General features: G+C 28.2%; 1 protein-coding gene and 2 pseudogenes across 1 annotated transcript; all 3 read right to left on the bottom strand.

The window, feature by feature from the left end:
* The window catches only part of LOC132950661 (uncharacterized), a 61,865-nt pseudogene that overhangs the window by 22,821 nt on the left and 16,739 nt on the right, over nucleotides 1-22,305 (bottom strand).
* On the bottom strand, nucleotides 1,733-3,029 carry LOC132949949 (uncharacterized; annotated as a pseudogene).
* Nucleotides 3,507-8,001, bottom strand: LOC132950059 (neurofilament light polypeptide-like). Its single transcript, XM_061021261.1, has 7 exons — nucleotides 7,867-8,001; nucleotides 5,191-5,232; nucleotides 4,193-4,222; nucleotides 4,049-4,078; nucleotides 3,906-3,935; nucleotides 3,763-3,792; nucleotides 3,507-3,643 (listed from the first exon to the last, which is right to left on the bottom strand). The coding sequence occupies exons 1-7, from the start codon at nucleotides 7,949-7,951 to the stop codon at nucleotides 3,576-3,578; spliced, it is 315 nt and encodes a 104-aa protein (XP_060877244.1). The 5' UTR covers nucleotides 7,952-8,001; the 3' UTR covers nucleotides 3,507-3,575.

Below are 22,305 nucleotides of genomic sequence, written 5' to 3'. Positions count from 1 at the left end.
ATATAAATTGCAGTGGAGTATTTACAGTTTGGGGGTATATGGGGGATAGTTCCCCTTGACCTTTTTTTTTGTAAAGTTAAGTTTTCTCATTTTCTGTATTTCTCAATATTATATTAGTTTTAAGTATACCTATCTGATTTCTAAATGATCTAGCCATGGTACCGCTCTGGTATACTAATCATTCGCGGCATATGCGACTATCGGACAACAAAAACATAACGTACCTCTGTAATGGTAGTAGTATGGTGTACTGTATTTTTTACTTTTCTGCGAATTATTTTTCATGCATGAGTGTTTGTAATAAGCCCGATAAACATTCGGTGAATAAAACAATATTACCATGAAGACCATGGATTTACCATAGGACGTGGGTTTATTTTTGTGACTGAAGTGTAGTTAGTGACTGAAAAAATTGTATTCACCTCTGGGTTACATGCTTTAGATGTTAGCAGGGGAACCAGTAACGGACAATATGGTTATGCCGAAAATATTACTGACTTTATACCTGATATGTTTGATCATTTTTACAGTGCTTGGGACTCTATCCCAGCAGGTGATAAAACAATTAATAATTTAACAAGTTGATTATTAATTGAAGAATCAAAGGTTCAACAAAGAAGTATGTCAGTGATGGAAAATCAAAAGTCAACAGCGCTAACGACAAATAATCTAAAGAAGGATTGGAAATCTGGAAATAAAAATAAAGCTACCAGAAAACTAGATAATTAATATTATTGTAAATTACCAGGGCATTGGAAAATTCAATGCAGAAAACATTTGAAGAATCAAGAAATTAAGAAAACACACGGAGAAACAAGTAAAAGTGATGATGGCAGTGCATTTATGACTGGAACACTAAGTTAATACAAACGATGGTATGTTAGGTGTATGTAGTGACACTATATTTTTTTTTACTAATATTTCTATTTTTAATACGTATTATGGTCACTCCTATGACTTCAGTAATACAAAACAACACTTGCCAATAACTGTCAAAGTTTTATATTTGAAAATATTAAACTGCATCTGATTGCTAGTGCTAAAATATAACGAAAATACCTATCTAGGATTGTACGACACTTGGGCGCTGGACAATTGGGCGCGGAAAATTGGGTTACAGGACAATTGGGCGCAATGAAAATTGGGTGCCGTACATTTGGGTACAAGAACATTTATTTATTAATTCAGATTAAAACAATACTATTATGCAATATCTACTTAAGAATATTAAATCTACACAATTTTTAATAATTTAATTTATAATCAATAATTTTTTTTTTTTTTTAATGAACAAGTATTTGATTAGATATGATAAAGCTGTTAAATTAATTAAAAACTGTAAGCAAAAAAATAAAATAAAAATAATAATATATATAATAAAAATAAAAATAAGAAAAAATCATAAAATTATACTTAAACATTTAGACATTATAAATACATTTATTTTATTATGATAGATTTTGAGCAATGCCTTTTAAAAAATCGTTTATACTACGGTTTTCAAAATCATTACAGATTGCTTTAATTATAGAAGCTGTGTCTTTATATTTTTTAAGTTTTTGTTTTGGTTCCGTTCCAGCCAAAAATTGATGCATTTTTAAACGATTAAGTTTTTCTTCTTTTTTTTAGCGCTTCGATAAACTTCCATATCGAAGGATGGAGTGCATTTAATGTTGAATTAAATGAATTATGCCACCCTTCTACTGAATTGTTTGTTTTAGGAATATCATATTTAACAAGATTGTAACAATTCCATAGCTCTATTGAAAATCTGGGATTTCGGCGTTTTTTATTACGACATAATTTCCCAATCCACGTACTCTCAAAATAATCCAAAAAATCTGATAATAAGGTTTCATTTTCAATATAAAACTCAGTTTCCAAAATTGCTTCGTATGCATTAATTACCAAATGCGGAGGAACAAATGATAATGCATTTAACTTTTTAATGTTTAATGCGAAATTAGATTCTTCACGATATTTAATAGCTAACCCGCTATCTTGAATATGTCTCCATAGAGCTTGCGAATAATGAAAAAACATCCATATAATGACGTATTTGGGAACACCTTTTTTATTGCATTTATCGTTGAAAGCTCGAAGTCAAGCATAAAAGTTGTTGGTTTAAGTTCCAGTTTTAAATTTAAAATTATTTCAAATAAACGGACATAAGTTTCTTCCGTTTTATTTGGAAGGAGAGTGAATAAAAATGGCAAAACGTTACTGTATTGTATACCATGAATGGTATATAGTTGATAAAAAATAGATGGTGCACTAGAGAATGTACCATCTGCATACCAATTGTTACAATTAGTCATCAAATTTAAATTTTCTTCTGTCGAATAAATTAAAATTCGCGGTTTTCCTGATTTTTCATCGTTACTGTCTTATAACAAAAATGGCTTACCATCAATTGTTGTTTTATACTCCGCAGGAATTACTAGCTCATCTAATGTTCTAGGATTTGCTGGTGCCATAATTTCTTTTTGACGAATACGTTATATCGTTTTTTTCATTGAAGAAATTCCAGGTAATTTACTTGCGACAGATTCAGTTACCTATATGATAATTTAAACGATTTTTCATATATTTTTATAATTAATAACTTCAAATTTTTATTTATAATTATTAGTTTAAAATAATTTAAATTAATTACCTTTTTCGACATAGTACTCAAAACTACTTGTGAACTCAGCTCTGTTTCTTTTGCTATTTTTTTCATATTTTCAATAGCCTGTTTTGCTTCAATTTTTGAACGATCCGGCCGATGGTTATGTTCACGCTTACTTTCTTTTGTTACTTCTCCCTTTTCTACATGTAATCGACCCGGACATTTTTTACTATTGTTTTCAATACAGCGCCAAATTGTTTTTTCATTAGTTGTGCGTTCTAATTTGTATAAATAGCCTTTAAAAATTAGCAGGTCTCGATTCTTTTCACTTTTAACGAATTCACACATTGTAAAAAGAAATATTTCATATAACACAAATTATTTAGCACTTAATTGTGTTACCAGCGCATGAAGGTGATATACTAAATTAGTATCAAAACTCGTATCGTATTGTTAGATTATAAATTCTTATCCGTGTTATATGTATTGTAATTGGGAATTTTGGCAATAATATTGATAAGAACAATATAACGCTGATTATCCGAACGCCTATTAACCGGACGTGAAAAAAAAATAATAAATGGTCTAATAATATTTTTAATTGCATAGAACAACTATGGATATTTAACCAGACTAAAATATCACCATTTTTCAAACCTTAATCCTAAAATGTATTGCGCCTAAAAGTCCCGCACCCAATTTTCTGCACCCAAGTGTCGGCATACCCTATCTAGATGCGTAGGTTACGAATGTCAATAGTAAAAGTGTTTAAACATAAGGTAAAAATATTCAACGAAGATATTAAATATATTTAACAAATAATTTTTTGAACAAACAATAATATCTTTAAATTAACAAAACAGTGGATCTTTTATTTCATGATTACACTTGAAGCATTGATAATAAACTGTAAAATTAATAACTATACGTAATATATTTTATAAATGTGCCCTATTAATGTAATTTAACAAATCTTGTATGATACTTTCGCTCTATAAGGTCCGGAAGGACCAGAGTTATTCTCATTAATAGCTAAAATAAAATATTAAAGTTTTAGATTAATAATTTGAAAAAAGAAGTATAAAACTAAAATAAAAAATATATAATAATAAATTAAGAAATAAAATTGAATCCAGGGGAATTTTATCTACCTTGTTGAGCTTCTTTTTGACTTGCTTCCTCTAAAAAATGTATTAAAACCATTCATTATTGGAAAAAAAAGTATAGTACGAGAATTAAAAATATATAATAATAAATTAAAAAATAAAATTGAATCCAGGGGAACTTTATCTACCTTCTTGAGCATCATTTTTTCTTGCTTCCTCTAAAAAAATGTATTAAAACCATTCATTATTGGAAAAATAGTATAGTACGAGAATTAAAAATATATAATAATAAATTAAAAAATAAAATTGAATCCAGGGGAACTTTATCTACCTTCTTGAGCATCATTTTTTCTTGCTTCCTCTAAAAAAATGTATTAAAACCATTCATTATTGGAAAAAAAGTATAGTACGAAAATGAAAAAATGTATAGTAATAAAGTAAGAAATAAAATTGATTACAGAGGAACTTTATCTACCTTTTTGAGCTTCTTTTTGTCTTGCTTCCTCTAAAAAAATGTAATAAAACCATTAATATTTGGGGAAAAAAGTATAGTACGAAAATGAAAAATATATAATATGAAATTAAGAAATAAAAAAGTATCTAGAGGAACTTTATCTAACTTTTAGATTATAAGCGGAGTGAAGAATGAATTGATTTTACAATGACGTGTGTACGCGATAAAGTATTCGAAATAATGTTTCGATTTTCGATTCCAGTATCTTTTCAACTGGAAAGTGAATCTAGTCTAGTGAATTTGAAGTTCAAATTTTGACAAAATTAGTAAAAATCGCGAAAATGTTAAAATATTATGAGTTAAAAATTCATAATAATTTTTCTTTTTATATCAAGATTTAAAAATTGAATACAAAATTCCTCATAAGCTTGTTGTAATTCTAAAACAAATGACCGTAGTTACTTCAAAAAATTGTAAAAAGCATTCAAAGTTAAAATTCACAAAATTAAATAAATTGAAAAGTTACTAATTCTTTTGCAGTTAAAAATGTATAAAATGTTAAACTTTTATAGCTAAGGATGATTATTTAAAACAAGTAGGTAAGTAGTTAATTCTGTAACTAAACATCTAAAACATGTATAAACATAGGTTTTTTTTTAGTTATTTGAAGTGCAAGTTTGGATGAAATTATATATTTAAACAAAGAGGAACGATTTTAGTTTTGTGTTTTAATTTAAAAATATTATTCTTGGGTACTTGAAATATCTAAAGTATAATTTTATGTAAGAGTACAAATATAATAATACACAAATAATAATAATTAAACTTAACCGGTTACCGTATTAATAATAACAATATCAATAGGTATAATATAAATTATCCTAGGCTGTCAAACCATCTCCGCTCAGAATCGTTTTTCGTATACAATTTATTATATTATATCATTGAATTCAAATTTAACACAATCCATTACAGTCACCCACTTGTAAGCTACTGTACAACGAGCGACACCAACTCACCAGCTTTTTTTTCTTCGGCCAATTTTTTCTCTTCTGCTTCGGCTAAAATTGTATTAAAAATATAGATCGATATTTTAAGGACATAAATATCATTGGTAATCAAAAATGTATTATTATTACTACCAGTACAAAGTTTTTGTTTTATCATATTCATAAGACCGCTTTTTTTCCAGTTTATTATTTTCGCATTTGGGAGGGACAAGCAGTGGCGTATCCAGAATTTTTTTTTTTTTTGGGGGGGGGGGGGGGGTTAATAAAAGTGTAACATATAACATTTTATTGAATTGTGTGTTTTTATTATAATAAATCATCATACATTAAATATTTTATAAGTGTATAACTATTTTATAACGCTGACTATAAAAAGTTGAAATATGTAAATATTTTTTTTTTTCAAACTAAATTTACATTCAATTTTCGTTTCGATTTTTTAGCAAGTTCATCTAAAACATCATTAATATCCACGTTAATATCACGATGAATATTAAGTAAGACTAAACCATTTAAACGTATTTGTCCAGAAGAATTTCTCAAATAAGTTTTCAAACGACGGAGTGTTGAAAACGATCGTTCTCCTGTGGCAGTAGATACTGGAAGTGTAATAAATATTTGAAGAAGCTTAGATATTATTGGATAAACATCTGGACAGGTTTGGAAGTATACTTCAATAGCATTTTTGTTCTTGAGTTCAGCAGATGTTAAAGTTGAATATTTAGTGTACCACAAATCTAATTCTCCGTTTAATAAATTATCATTTAGATTTGAATTGGTACATTCATCAACTATATCTTGATATGTTTCTATTAATTGTTTGAATTTACCTTTAATCTCTTCAGATATTTTCATTTCTATCTTGGGTAAAATACAATCAAAATTATTCAAGACAATCCTGTGTGATATAAATCTATCTTTCAATTGGTCTAGAAAATTATCTATAAAAGGTATGAATACTGAGACTCTCAAAAAATATTCTGGATTATCTGATTTACATTGACGTGGCAAACTAACAGTAATATCAAATTTTTCACACAATGTTATCACAGATAAAAATAAATGTTGAAACTCTACATCATAAAGCTGTTTGAAATTTTAACTGTCTTATCGCAGTAAGTAGATGACTTGCAGAACTATAAGAGTCAGAATCTGGCCAAAGTGTTATTTTATCTAGTGCATGTAAAATGGCTGGTTGAAGTTCTTAAAATAATATAACTGCATCATGGCGATCGACCCATCGAGTTGCACATAATTTTTTTAGTTTAAAACGATTAGTCTGTGGAAATATTTCTACTATTGATAATTGCAAAATACTTTGCTTTTTTGGATAACCGAAAAAAGTATACTTAGGTACACTTTGTATAGTACCCATACAATTTCTTACTTCTGGGACTTTACAGCTAAAAATTATTGCTAAATTTAAACAATGGGCACTGCAATGTAAATAAAAGTATCATAATGTCATGTAATTCGGGTTTTGCTAATTATTAGTCAGTTTTATACGTGCGTCGTACACTATACGAAAAGTTATCTTGAAAGTTACAAGAATCTAAAAGTTATAATATTTTGACGTGTAATGGTGACCGCTGGGTGCCGCGTGCTGTGTCGGTCGATCATTAAATTAATTAAATATTGAACAATTTTCGGGGGGGGTTACAACCCCTTAACCCCCCCCCCCCTTGGATACGCCACTGGGGACAAGTGACCAGTGACAAGTGACAAGTGATATCACAATATCTATAAATAATAATTGTTTGATTATTGTTAACATTTTATCTTTTGGGAAAGTTATCACATATATATAGGGTTCCAAATTTGAAATTTTTCGATTGAAAATTTCACTGTTCTTGAAATATTTCAAAGAAATTATGAAAAATATTTTTTCTTCTTTTAAGGTTTTAAACGTGTTCGGTTATAGATGATTAGAAACAATAAATTGATTACACACTTAAAATTAAAGAAAAACATATTATTTTTGTTGATTTATTATTTCATATTTGTATATACAATATTATATATAGTGCTGAAAAATATTCCTGACATTATTTTGAGAATAAAAACATTTTTTACATGAGTTTTAAAGTGTTGTTGTTTATCAGCGATCCAAAAGATAATGGTTTGAAATAAAGTTGAAGTCAATTCTAACAATGAATGAAATAATAGTGTATTTTCAGTAATATTATAAAGTAAATAATACTTACTTATTTTAATACTTAGATTATATAGTTTTTTATAACTATTATAGATTTGTTAAACAACTTATAAATTATATGTAAATATGTTACATATTTTCTTTGTTCCATACAATAAACCAACTTTTAAAAATTCACTTAGAAGTTGACGACTATAAACTTTTAGGTATAATAAACATTTTGTTTTTATTTTTCATCAAAATGAAATATTTCATGAATTTTTCATGAAATATTTCAAGAAAATAAATTTCATGAAATTTTAAAACCCTATATATATAATACATCCATAAATATATTATACAACATAATACAGTAAATAGATCGTAGATATCCTATGATCATAGATGATTGATATTATAAACTATTCCTGCAGAGTAAACAATTATATTTTGTTTACCTATCATATGGACGTCACGCCGGTATTTAATACGAACTAATACGGGTTATCTAAATAAAAAAAATATTATTTAAATAAAAAAATTATAGTTACTTAATTGTGACGAATTATGGAACAAAGTCATGCCTATGCATAGCACTATAATTATGGCATAAGACTTAAATAACGTGGAAGACATATTTTTCAGAAAACAGTCTCCGTGTTTTCACAGTACAACTACTTATGACTTTCCAGTGACAAAAACTAATGAGAAACCCGAGAACAACTGCTTTTTATTATCCCTTCTGGTTGTTCAGTTGCTGTTGTACCTACATGTTTACTACACAGGTTTCAGTTACGGTAAAACACATTTGGTATTAGTTTTTTTTTTTTTTTTATTATACCTAATATAGGATGTTAACTAAGTACGTTGATTTCATGGAAGAGTTTTCACCGACACCGGACCGCAGCACTCAAATATGGTACCTACCAGGCTACCAGTTATTATAACATGACATATTATTTTGCATAATAATAATATTTTAGACTGATGAGAATGACATTATATTATTTAATAATAATTAGACTTTAATCGAATACGGAATATAAGAATTAAATATTAATACAAACAAATACCTCAATTAATAACAACAGGTATTTTTACCGACCTTGGCGACCACCCCATTTATGTTGTAATATTATAGTAATAACAGTAATAATATAGACAAATATTCTATTTTTGTTATTGTCATTGGGACTTTTATTAATACATTTTAAAATAGGTAACATTCTCTTCGTATCAAATTACTTATTTTATCTAGAATTATAAATATTGTAATAAAATTAATCTATAAAAATAGTACATTTTATAAAAGCCATTGTTATTTTCATGCAAAAAAACAAAGAGACAACTGTGGATCATTTTTTACACGTCGCGGTCGTCGTGTTCACAATATATGTTTATTTATCACCGTTTGTTTATAACAAATAAAAATACGCATTTGCGAAAATTCACATCGTAGGGTTCTTACTGAAATTCAATAGTAATTGTATTTTTTAAAACTACCTAATGTTAAGTTGGTTGTACGTTTTAAAACAAAAAAGCACCTGTGTATTATTTGTTACATGTAACACATGATCACAAACCTACTATGGTTTTTCGTATACAATGGTTTATCATTGTTTTAAAATATAACACATCCATTACAACTCTGTACAGGCGTACAGCAGAGAGGTACCCACTTGTCCACCTTTTTTATATTTCAAACGTACATTTCTGGCACTATTTAAAGTAAAATGAAAATTCAGTCTTTGATCTGGCCTGCTAAAAGTTCTCATTCTTCAGAAAAAATCAAAAAAATCATGTGGGCATTTATCCCAAAATGAAATAGTTTTTTTTAGATTATATAATTAGATTACTGATTTAAGTGCATAAAAGATATAATATGGCAAAAATAGTTAGTTCAGAATGATTTACTTCTAGTAAATTCCATGTACGTCTATAGTAATATTATTTAAACTAAAATTATTGATGTATTTACTAAACTTTAGGGGACTATAAGCGTGCGCACAGGTCCACATGCAGGGAGGCCAGCTGCCAGTGTCTAAGAGGATCGTAGTAGTTTATAAACTATAGTAAACCAACATGTATAATTCGACTATCAAAGTTTTCAGAAAATTAAAGTCTACCAAAATCCATTAAATATTATAGTTGTTAACATTAGAAAAGATAAAATTGATTTTGCTGTTTGTACAAATGTTTGCTTAAAAAATTTGATTTTGTGATAAAAAAAAAAATCATCTGCTAAAAATGAAGAAACATGTATTTTTTCTTTTTTTGAAATTCCATATTGTCGATTCATAATCGTTTGGAAACCGCAAGTACAACGATATTAGATACACTCTGCAGTAAACCTAGATAATGACTAATAGAAATTGATATCCTATACCTGCAATTTTAAGAATCTTTTTTAAATGTCTTGCATTGTTGTGATTCGTTTTGTTGATTTTAGACTCTGAGCGAAGCGACGAATGTATTAATTTTACAATGTTGTCTGTTATTATTGCGATAAGTCCTGAATTTTAATCATATCAACAAATCCTATGGCGGTCTTTTTTATATAGATATTTTATGTTCAGATTTTGAAATACCTAATTGTATATTTAAATGAAGAATATCGCGTTTAGTTAACTGGTTGTAATTTAAAATTATTATTTGATGGTACTTGAAACTTTTCAAATATATTATTATATTTTAAATATGCATTGCCATTTTTACACAAAAATTCAACCTAATATGTAATAACAATTGTACATCTGTTTACAATGCCTAAGCATCTGCTGCATTGTTACTGAATAAACAATCTCTATAATTCTTATTTCATGCAAGTAGTATGAAAAAATATGATTTTAATGTTCAATACCTAGATATAAAATTGAACATTTCATACATTTTTTTAAAAAAATATACTAATTTTCGAGATTATGACGAATTTTGTCAAAATTTGATCTCTAGTAAAAAAAAACTCGCATATTATGTATCTTCAATATTTCAACTACTATTATAAAAACTTATGCAATTCTCAATATATTTAGAATACATAGATTTAATTTAGATTAATTTAACCTGCTTATTCAATGAACTTAAGAGGACGCGGGCGAAAATACCTTACAAAAACATGCCAATTTTGTTCCAATAATATGGCTTACAGAATGGTTTTAGAGCAAAATACCTTAATTAAAAGTTGTAGAGGAGAATTATATCGGGTGACGTATAAGACTCGATTTTTGATATTTTAATTTTGTATACCAATTATTCACAAGTAAAAAAGTGAAAACGCAAAACGATTTTATCGATATTGAGAATGAAATATCGAAAATCGAGTCTTATACGTCACCCGATATAACTCTTCTCTACAACTTTTAATTAAGGTATTTTGCTCTAAAACCATTCTGTAAGCCGTATTATTGAAACAAAATTGGCATGTTTTACAGTAAAAAAAATCTAATTACGGCCGTCATGCGTGCTGCTCTAGCTCGTTTCTAGCGGCAGCGTTTGTCCCCTCGTAGTTCCGACATCTCTTATCGACATCTGTTATCGACGGTCCGCGCTTCGCACGTCGTTGCATTATTTATATATATAGGTACCTATTATGTTCATATTATTATTTACGTGCAATGAAACAAAATAAAATTATGCTCGATTTATTACTATGCCCACGACCGTCCTTCCTTGCATTACCGTATATCAAAAACGCTGTTGACTGACTGGTTTTAGAGCAAAAAACCTCTTATAAAAGTTTAAGCTAACGTATAGGACTAGATTTTCGATGTTTTATATTTATTAACCAATTATTCACAAATCAAAAAAGTGAAAACAAAAAACAAAAAATGCAAAACGATTTGATCGATTTTGAAAATGAAATATCGAAAATCGAGTCCTCTAATTTTATAAAAGACATCCATAACAATCCCATCAAAAACATTTAAACATAATTTCTATATAATATATATTATTTATTGTGATAAAAAATATAAGAATTTATAAAAATTAAAACTTGTCTGATAAAATAATTAGTGTGTTAGTGTTTGCGAGTTGCGACATCCGAGAAATAGTAATTTTTTATATAATTTTTTCCAGGAAAATTTGCATTTAAACATATCATTGTTTGTATAAAATATAATAATATAGGTACTTTCAAGGACCCACGAATAACATTAGATTCTGAGCGGAGCGAAAGAATGTATTGGTTTTACAAAGATGTATTTTTTTTCTGTATGTCAGCAACATTTTGGATAGTAAGCATGATTCGATTTTTGAGATTAGCATCTTTACTGAGAAAAAAATGAACGTACTTTTGGGAGGTCAAAATTGAAAATCAACCACTCATATTACCGAAAATGGAGTACCCCAGGGCTCAGTCACCAGTGTCACCCTGTTCTTAATCGCGATAAATAATATATTTGACAATCTCCTTCCCCCTATAAGGTATACCATCTTTGCGGATGATTGTAACATTTTTTGTAGTGGCGTGAACATAAAAACAACAGTCGAACTCATCCAGCAAGCCCTGGATGAACTCCTCAAGTGGTCAACCACAACTGGTTTCAATTTCTCACCATCCAAAACCCAAAGTATCATCTTCCATAAAAAGCGTAATGAAAACCTATTCCACATCAATCTAAATAACACCATTCTATCATATACAGATAAAATAAAAATACTAGGCATGACTTTCGACCACAAATCAAATTGGATCCCTCACCTAAAAAATCTCAAAATAAATGCAAACAATAACATGAAAATTATGAAAACCTTATCTCACCACTCTTGGGGCTCTGATAAAAATAGCCTCATCACTATATATAAAGCAATTATACTAGCAAAAATGGAATACGGTGCAGTCATCTATAATACAGCCAAAAACAAAATTCTTAATATACTAAATCCTATACACAATCAAGGCATTAGATTAGCCACAGGTGCCTTCCGCACAAGCCCAACAGAAAGTATTATGTGCAACGCTGGAGAACTACCACTTGAATTTAGAAGGATTAAAGAAACACAAGTTTGTAACTAAATTCTCTAACAACAAAACTCAAATTCCAATCAGAAGACCTCTAAACACACGTAACAGTCCAAACACACCTCGCACTATCGACGACACGTATATGATCATAGCAGATATAATGAAGTTCAAACCAATTACGTTTAACAAAATTATCTTCCCGTCTTCCCCTCCATGGATGTGGAATATTAAGGTCAATACCCAACTACTCGAATTCAACAAAAAAATCTCCTCAACCTCAACTATAAGAAATAACTTTTCAGAAATAATTGAAGAAAAATACTCTCACCACACAAAAATCTTTACGGACGCCTCAAAATCCCCCAATGGAACCGGATTCGCATTCATAGAAAATAACAAAACTTCAATGTTCAAACCTCCTCATGAAACCAGCATTTTTTCTGCTGAAAGTCAAGCCATCCAAAATGCAATCTCACACGCGATGACCTTAGTGTCCGAAGAAATACTCATAATCAGTGACTCCCTTAGTGCTCTCCTAGCCCTTGAAAACCCTTACCCCAAAAATGAAATAATTCAATCCATCCAAGAAAAGTTATCAAACTCGAGGAAAAAAATCGAATTTCTATGGGTCACCTCTCACACTGGCATAAATGGCAACGAACTAGCGGACAAGGCAGCCAACGAAGCAATATCATCACCCAGCTTGGTATTAATAAACAAAATTACATTCCAAGACGCACTCATAAAAATAAATAAACTAACTAAAAGTCTTTGGCAAGACTCGTGGGAGAAGACTTCAAACATAAAGAAATTAAAAGAAATTAAAACATCAATCGACCCATGGAAAACTCCTCCACCCTCATCCAGGCACGAAGAAGTAGTCATTACAAGAACTCGGATTGGTCACTCCCGTCTAACACACCTGCATCTCATAACAAAAGAAGACAGCCCGATCTGCGAACTCTGTGACAAAGCGCTGACAATCAAACACGTCACACTTGAATGCCCCAAGTACATCAACTCTAGACAAATCCTCGGAAACCCATCAACAATGCAACAGGCACTTGGCGAAGAGAACACTAAAAACATATATAATTTTTTCAAAAACATAGGCTTAGCAAAATTAATTTAGAAAAATTACTAATAATTAAATAATTAAATGTTTAAATGTATATATATCCCACAAAATCCCTATATTGTTAAACGTAATGTATCCCCATAGTTGTAAGACCAATATTCACTTAATATTTTTTTGTAATTTTCACAGGCTAATAACCTCAGGAGTTGAAGCCTTATTTAAATTAAAAAAAAAAAAAAAAAAAAAATTGAAAATTCCAAGTAGTTTTAGAAAGCGTTGAGAAAAACTTCCAACAAGTTACGAAAAACCACTAAAAATGGAATTTTCATTTCTAACGCTTTGTATATCACCATGGCAACGAATAAAAAAAAATAATATTTTAAAGGACTACGCTAACCGCTCAGAATCATTTTTCGTATACAATGGTTTATCATTGTATTCAAATATAACACATACATTACAACTACTGTACAGTAGAGCGGTACTCCCTTAATTTTCACATTTTTCAGCGAAATTATTAAAATTCTAACTTCATACGCACATAAAATATTATTTTGGATTTACGCTCAACCTTTTTTTAATTTCCACTAAAAACAACTGTTATGAGTATCTATTATCTTAATTGTGCTTTATATAAGCACTATTCATAGCATACCTAAAAGTGGCTCATTTGATGATATTTTAATATCCCATGCTCGTTCATAGATGATGAAATGAAAAATGAAGAATAATGTATGCTTATTCCTTATTTACTTTTCGAATATGTTCTTAATATATTATGATTGTCTATTTGTTACTTGGGCGTAGAAATACATTTTTTATTTTCTTAACTGAATCATCATAACAAAACACCTGTGTAGTGTTAAAAAAATATGACGTTCACCAACATATGGAGAATAATATTATTGTCTGGTATAAAAAACAAACAAACAACTTATTGCGTGTAGTGTGAACATTATTTATTTTGGGCTGAGAGGGTATTGAATAGGAGTAGGCTATGTATGGCACTATAGATATGGATTGGATGGCTTATAAAAGAAATCGGGAAATATTATTATATTTTGTTTATTGTTCAACGTTCACTACATTACTTTTATTATTCTCTTGTATTAAAAATGATTTTTCTACGGTTTACAATTCTAGTTATAGCAATTTGGGTTATGCCAGTTACTGCAATTACTAGAGAATCGAAGATATGTAAGTATTAATTTATTGTTACAAATGATTACATTTACATTATAATTTTTTATTCTGTTGATATTTATCAGCAGTGATTTGTAAATTATTTTAGAATAGTTTTATATTAATAATTTAACTAATTATTATTATGGAGTTGCGGATTTGTAGTGTATATACATATCTGAACTCGTCATTGATGTTAATCGAATTCTACTATAGAAATATGTTTCTGGACTATCTGAATATTATCTTAAGCTGTTGTTTATACAGAATTTAGGATTTCAGACACCAGTGAGACACCAACACCAAATGATTTGAAATAATTAAATTATGTAAATTCAGATTCTAACATGTAAAAAAATTAATACTTTAATTAAAATTGTATACAAAATTATAAAATTATAAATTTTTTTATAAATTCTGTAGTAATGTAGTAACCAAAGTTACTAAGTAACATTAAAATCAACCTAAAATGTATTATATCTAATATAATATGTTATATTAATTATAAATGAATAACGGATAATAATTAAATACGTAATAATAAAAAAATATAAATAGTTATTTACCTACAACTAGTAATCCGAATAATCATCCAGATTACCAGATTACTACAGTAATATGAAATGTATAATTGTTTTTTACATGCTGAATCTGAATTTTCATCATCCGATTTTCTTTATGACATCATAGGTGTATTTAATCTCCAACCGCACAATAAACCATATTATTGGAAATACAAAAATGAATTTTCATTGCATTTGTCAAGACTAAAAAAAGATTTAAAAATAGGTGTACAATGTTTTATAAATACGATAGCCACCCCTGGTTCAGGAATTATTCGCATTATTGTTCGTATTTGTTTAGTTATAAATTTACAGTTGAACCACTGTGCGTCTGTGCTTAATTAAAAATTCCGAAAATTGCTGACAAAACAATTTTTTTACATATAATACATTTTGAATTACGTGTATACTGTATATGGATAAAAATAAATACATAGGCATATCTATGTATATTGTATCTACATATTTTTTCGTTTTAAATATATATAAATCCGCACTCTAATTTTATTGTTATATTATTACAACCTTCCAAAAAAACAAAATGTACTTTTGTCATTTATTAGATTTTAATTATGTACAATATTATGATGTAGGCAGTACGATTAATGTAAAAAGTACACAACAATCTTTTTTAAATAGATTTTTTTTTTTATTTTAAAGGAAACATTAAATCTTCTGCACATAAAATTATTTTATTATAGTTATAATTACTACATTGGCTACATAATAGCCATTATAATGTGAAAATTATTATATCGTAATGTGTAGTAAATGGTCAAGATGAACTAATAAAAATGTATTATTTTAATTTTAGCTTATTGTACTGGTAATATTTTAAATTAATAATTAATAAACAAATAGTACCTAACTTAAAATATTTATGATATTCCGTATAATTAAAAAAAAATAAAAGATTTATAATATATTATACCAATTTAGTATCCTGATATAATAATTTTTTTATAAGGTTTATTAGTTAATATAAATTATCTAACATACACACCAAATTATTGTTAGAGTTTTACGAAGTCTTTAAGCATTTTAAAGACTTTGTAAAGCCATTATGCTTATAGTATATTTAATATACTATAGGCATAAATTTATTATTTACATTTAAGAAACCGTGAGACTTTCAGAGTACCTACATAATAATTTATTGGACTAATACCGCTACACCAGATTGTATAAAGATGAAGATAAAGATATAAACTATCAAGGCTGGGCATTAACGAGTTAAAAAGTTAATTTTATTTTAACTTTTTAACTTAACTAGTTACTTTTGGCTTTTCATTAACTTAACTGTTAACTTACTAAATTTCTTTCTTAATTAACGTGAAATTAACGAGTTGATTTTTAATTTTATAAGAAGTAAGTTAAGTTAATTAATTTTGTTTTTAATTTTATAATATTTCACTATTTTGTTTTCATGTCAAAAAATATGTATCGTAAATTGTTTAAAGTTAAAAATGTATACCATTAGAATCTAACTTATATAGAAATAGTGTATGAAGTATTAACCCTTTATCCTATAATTTAGTTTTGGGTTGGAAAAAAATTAAGTACGCTAGCGTTGTACAAACAAATTAACTTTTTTTTAACTTAATAAAAAGTTAACAAAAAGTGTGTATTAACTTTTAACTTAATTGAGTTAACCTATAGTTAAATTAACTTTTAACTTTTAACTTTTTGTTATTGGTGCATATTAACTTAACTTAACTGAGTTAAAAAAATCATTAACTTGCCCAGCCTTGTAAACTATCACTAAATATTTAATACATCAATCTATATTGGTCTTTAAAACAAAATGTAGTGGCACATTAGAGATTTAGTTAACTATTAAATAAATCAATACTGGTTCTACTCTCAAGTAAAGTTTTATAAAATTTTAAAATTTTATAGATTTGATAACTAAGTTTACTGCATATAAGAGTAAGTTTATAATAATATAATATTTATGAATTTCCGACAACATTATACAGTATAACCTAGAGAGTATAACATAGCTGTAAATTAATCTAGTATTGGTCATCTCCAAGCTGTTAATTGTAATTAACAGATAAGTAATTTTATAGTGATTAAGTAGGTACCTCCTTTTTTAAAAGTATATTAGACATAATTATACAATAGGTAATTTTAAGCTATTTGAATTTAACATAATATTTCCATTCTGGCATAACACAAAAAAATATTTATAAATTAATTTATGATTAGAAATGTATTTACTATTTTTTTACCATTAATTTTCTGACACCAAAACAGCAAGACATTGCATGGATGGTAAAATGTATGCTGTTTAGAAGTTCCAGGTTCCCTTAAAAACATATTGCTTCCACAGCACGCTATACCCAAAAGGAGTTGAACATTCAGAATTTGTTTCCTGGTAATTCAGCTAGTACCTAATATACGTAACTTATTATGGTGCAAATTTTGTGTCTAGAACAAAATGAATCATGTAATCTGAATTGTTATTTAAATGGAAAACCGACAATAATTAATACTCGTGATGAACTGATGACATGTATTATAATATTATTTACATAATATGTATCTTATGGAAATGTATTTACGTAAAATTGGATATAAATTATTAAACTTTAATATTGTATGAATCCTCGCACCCAAACAACCCTCTCTCCACCCTTACAGAATTCCAAACGTACCACTGTAACAACCTAAAAAACCAAAAAGTAATGTTTTATCATAAAAGTAGGTACCGCTGTCATTAGTGCGTTGATATGCATGTAGCTACTAATGGTTCCTAGAATTGTATTAGATGACAGTTACTCCATAAAAGTTACATTGAATAATGTTGTATAGTAGGTATACATCTATACTATAGAAATATAATTTTAGATGGAATATCAGATTTCAAAAAACAGTCATGGACAGGTATGTATTAGAAACTTAATAATTAATATAATTTTGAATTTCATACGGCATGGCTGTATATGTTACGGTGAAAGACGAAAATTGGTAAATGTCGTCATTCTCCGGTCAATGACGTCATTAACCAAAATAACCATTTTGGTTAATGACGTCAATTATGTAGGTAAATGTTGTAAAAACACATATTTTAAACTCAAATGTACATCTTTCACCGGTCATTGACGTTATTTACCAAAACTTGTGGTAAATGATGATAAATCTCAAATAATACACTGATTTTTTTACTATAGGTACTTTTTATAATAATTATTTGTTGTTGGTGGATGTTTCAATTTGCATTGCAAGCACATTTTTTAGTACCACAACCAGTTTTGCAGTTGCATCGATTAAATCCTTGATGACCAGCTATTCCATGTCCTGCGGCTTCTCTTAATGTTATTTCCTTGTCTTTAATTTTTTTCATAGCTTCATCTAGCTCTAGAAATTTTTCTTTACACGGAGAAATTTTTGCTCGTGTATATTATAAACCTAAATATCCCATAACTGCCTCCGTTGTCACATTACAATATTTTGTTTTTAACACAGCCATCGTCCTATTTCTACCACCATGCCCTTCTGTTAAATGTGCGGTGTGAATTACTTCAAACAATTCGTCTACTGTGACGTAATATAAAACGTCAGATTTATTATCAACTATAGGTTTAATCAATTTTTCACACCGACATTAAAGTATTGAACATCATTCCCCAACTAAACTGGGGATTGACGTCAATAACCGGGGAATGTCTACATTTACAACATTCACCAATTTTTAGGTAAATAACTTCATTTACCGGGGAATGACGACATTTACCACGTTTACATCATTCACCGTAACATATACATTACTTATTACTTTTGTCTAATTTTTCAATTCGAACCAGTAGTTCTTGAGATTAGCATGTTCAAACAAACAAACAAACAAACTCAACAGCTTTATATTATATTAGTATAGATGTAAAAACAAACGTAGCTTTTTATTATATAGTTATAGTAATTAATTGGTTCTGTTTATTTTTTAGTTCCAAGAGGTAGGTATTTTCAATGTTTTTTGTTGATTAAGATTTATTAATTAATTTACAGAATGTAATAGTTAAAAATGCGATAATAGTTACATAATACTATAATACTATAATAGTTCTGTAACAGTTTACAGACAGTTTACAGTTTACAGTTTACTGTATTATGATTTGTCTATAGGTACTATCAAGCATTATATAAGACTGGTTATTACAGCTGTAATAAAGTATATAGTCGAACGCCGATTATCTGGACTAATTAATGCCAAGGCCCAAGGGTGATCCGGATAATTAAAATAATATGACACATTTAAAGATGAATATTAAGGGGCCTGCCCATGGGTCTTTAATAAGGGGCAATATATAGGCAATATGCAATTTCGTTGCCGCCGCCAACGGCATTTATGTTGGTCGTCAATAATGATTAGTGTGATTGTGATTGTTTGTGGGTGCCGACTGCCGGGCATCTACGCACACACTGCATGGCACAAATGTCAACCAAAAATAAAATGCGTGATTTTTGCTCAAAACAGTAAATACTCTTACGCATCGGAGAGTGGTATAATTTGATTATTTTTTTTATTTTCGTTAGAAAGAGGATAATTTTCTACAGGGCGCCGCAATGGACTTCGATTTTTAATTTCGTTGCTTAAAACAAACATAATCAAAATAACAAAATCTTGTAAAAATCGGTCATATTCAAAATCGTATTATATGGTCTAGAAATAGAACTTAGAAAATCCAAGTCCAATGCGCCCTATAAAAAACGTTTCTCTTTCAAAAAAAAAAAATATATCGAAATCGGATCATTCTACAATGCCTGAGGTTATAAAGCATGTTTTTGACCAAAATACCCGGTCGCGTAAAGGCCCCTTAAAACATTTTTTTTCTCGTCCGGATAATCGGCGTTTTATTGTATTAAATCGACTACAATGATATTTTAAAAATGTAGAGTGGACTACTAGCTGTTAGTCCATGGTCTCTACTTAGAACTTTGTGCTCCAAACTACCGACTACTGTGTATGTAAATGGTAACTGATTAATGTTTGATTCTGTTAACCTAATCAAATTTTCTGATTGTGATATAAGTTATGAGATAGTAATCTTTAAAAATGTGTCTTTAAAAATTGTTACAAGAGTTATATTTAAAAAAAAATGTTCAGTGTAAATTCACAATAATTTTTTATCATCCGTCGACCGTCAGAAGTTAGATATAATATGACAAAATTTGTCAAAATCATATACCATGGATAGAGCTACTGCATTATAAACGTTATACGTGTTAAAAACATCATAAAGACTAGTCACAAGGAAACTGATTACAATTGCGCATGCGTGTCAGTACTCGTCGCATATTTATTATTTAACTAGCGGTGATATAAATTATGCGTGATAACAGTTGTACTAATCGTGCGCGTAAATGCGTGATATACATTTTGAGCATGCGCATTTGCACATATTCGCCTTAGTTATGTTGGCTTCAGATATTTAGCTAGTTGTTCTATCCATAGTATATTATGATCTAAGCTCAAAATAGTCCGACATTTTGGATCTTAACATGGATTCTCCAGAGTATTTATATGTCAGGATATTCTTATTTTTTCGTTATTTATGGCATCACTGCTTTTTTATAAACTTGTTATATATTCACGATTCAAGATAGTATGGTTGCCCGACGAGCTATGATAAGACGGCAGTGGATTTAAATCCGACCCCCGGAACCAGCGCTTCTAGTGCATTATTAAAAAAAAAAAATATTTACGACTATAACTATTTTTTTTTTAGTATTATTTTGAATCAACATAATATATTATTATAATTTATTATATTTGTATAATTACCTAATTAATTATTAATAATAAATAATATTTATAACTCAATAGACAAACATAATTGTTATTAACAAATTCTACAAAGTATTTAAAATATTATAACTAAAAAAGGTGGGTAAGTGGATGTCGCTCTGCTGTACAGTAGGTTAAAAGTGGGTCACTGTAATGGATGGTGTTAAATTTGAATTCAATGATATAATATCATTGTATAAGAAAAACTATTCTGAGCGAAAGCGGTCAGTCAGCCTATGATATTACCTAGTATATTTAATGATATTATTGTGAATAAAGTAATTTATATATTTACTTATTTACGTGGAACATTATTTTAAATTTTCAATCCTTAGCTACAAAAGTTGAACATTTTATAAATTTTAAACTACAAAATAATTATTACATTTTAAATTTCATAAATGTTGTCAAAATTTGAACTTAAATTGCTTAAAAAAAAAATGTCCGTATGTATTTTTAATATTTTTCAACTGCTATTGTAACAATATATCAGGAGCTTTGCATACAATTTTCACGCTTTTCTACCCAACAAATAAAATTTTATTGGTATTTATAAAAAAAAAAATTAAAAAAATTGAGAACTGACAATGTCCGTAAACAACTCAAAAAGAGTCAAATTATTTTCAAAATTTTATCTTGTATAGAAAATGCTAATATAAACATTCAGTGAAATTTTCAAGTATCTACAGTCATACATTTTTTAATTACAACAAGATCAGAAAATCGTTACACGAGAAATCGAGGGAATATAAAATGTTGTAAAAATATGAATTTCAAACGCTCATAAAAATTTAATTTGACTTTCTTGTTGACATTTTTTTTTTGATAAAGGTAGATAAACTTATGGATAATCTTATATTACATTTTTAAATCTTAGATTGAAAAAGAAAAATTTTTATGAATTCTCAACTCAAAATAATTTGCTAATTTTCGTGATTTTTTCGTATTTGTCAAGATTTGAACTTTAAATGCTTATAAATAAAAACTGTGACTAAGAATTTTTAATATTTTTCAAACGTCTTTGTAACAATATAAAAGAAGGCTTGTATTAAATTTTCAAGCTTTTTTACCCAACAAATAAAATTTTATTGATATCTTTAGAAAAAAAACTAAAAAAATGGAAATTGAAAATATCCGTAAAGAGCTTAAAATAAGTCAAAATATTTGGAAAATGTTATCGTGTATAGAAAATGCTAATATAAACATTCAGTCAGAATTGCATGTACCTACAGTCATTTGTTTTAGAGTTACACCAAAAACCAAAATCGATTTTCTCGAAAACAGATTTTACGTAAAAATTCCCTTTTTTCACTAATTTTTCTTTTCTTTTTCATGTCGCTTTTGAAAACTACTGGGACATTTTTACTTTTGACTTTTGACTATCTTGTGACTTTTTTTAAATCATGGATCGAT

Source organism: Metopolophium dirhodum, chromosome 8 (assembly GCF_019925205.1).
Source record: "Metopolophium dirhodum isolate CAU chromosome 8, ASM1992520v1, whole genome shotgun sequence".
Classification (NCBI taxonomy): Eukaryota; Metazoa; Arthropoda; class Insecta; order Hemiptera; family Aphididae; genus Metopolophium; species Metopolophium dirhodum.
The sequence above is the reverse complement of the archived record's forward strand: the minus strand, read 5'-3'. Positions and strand labels throughout refer to the sequence as shown.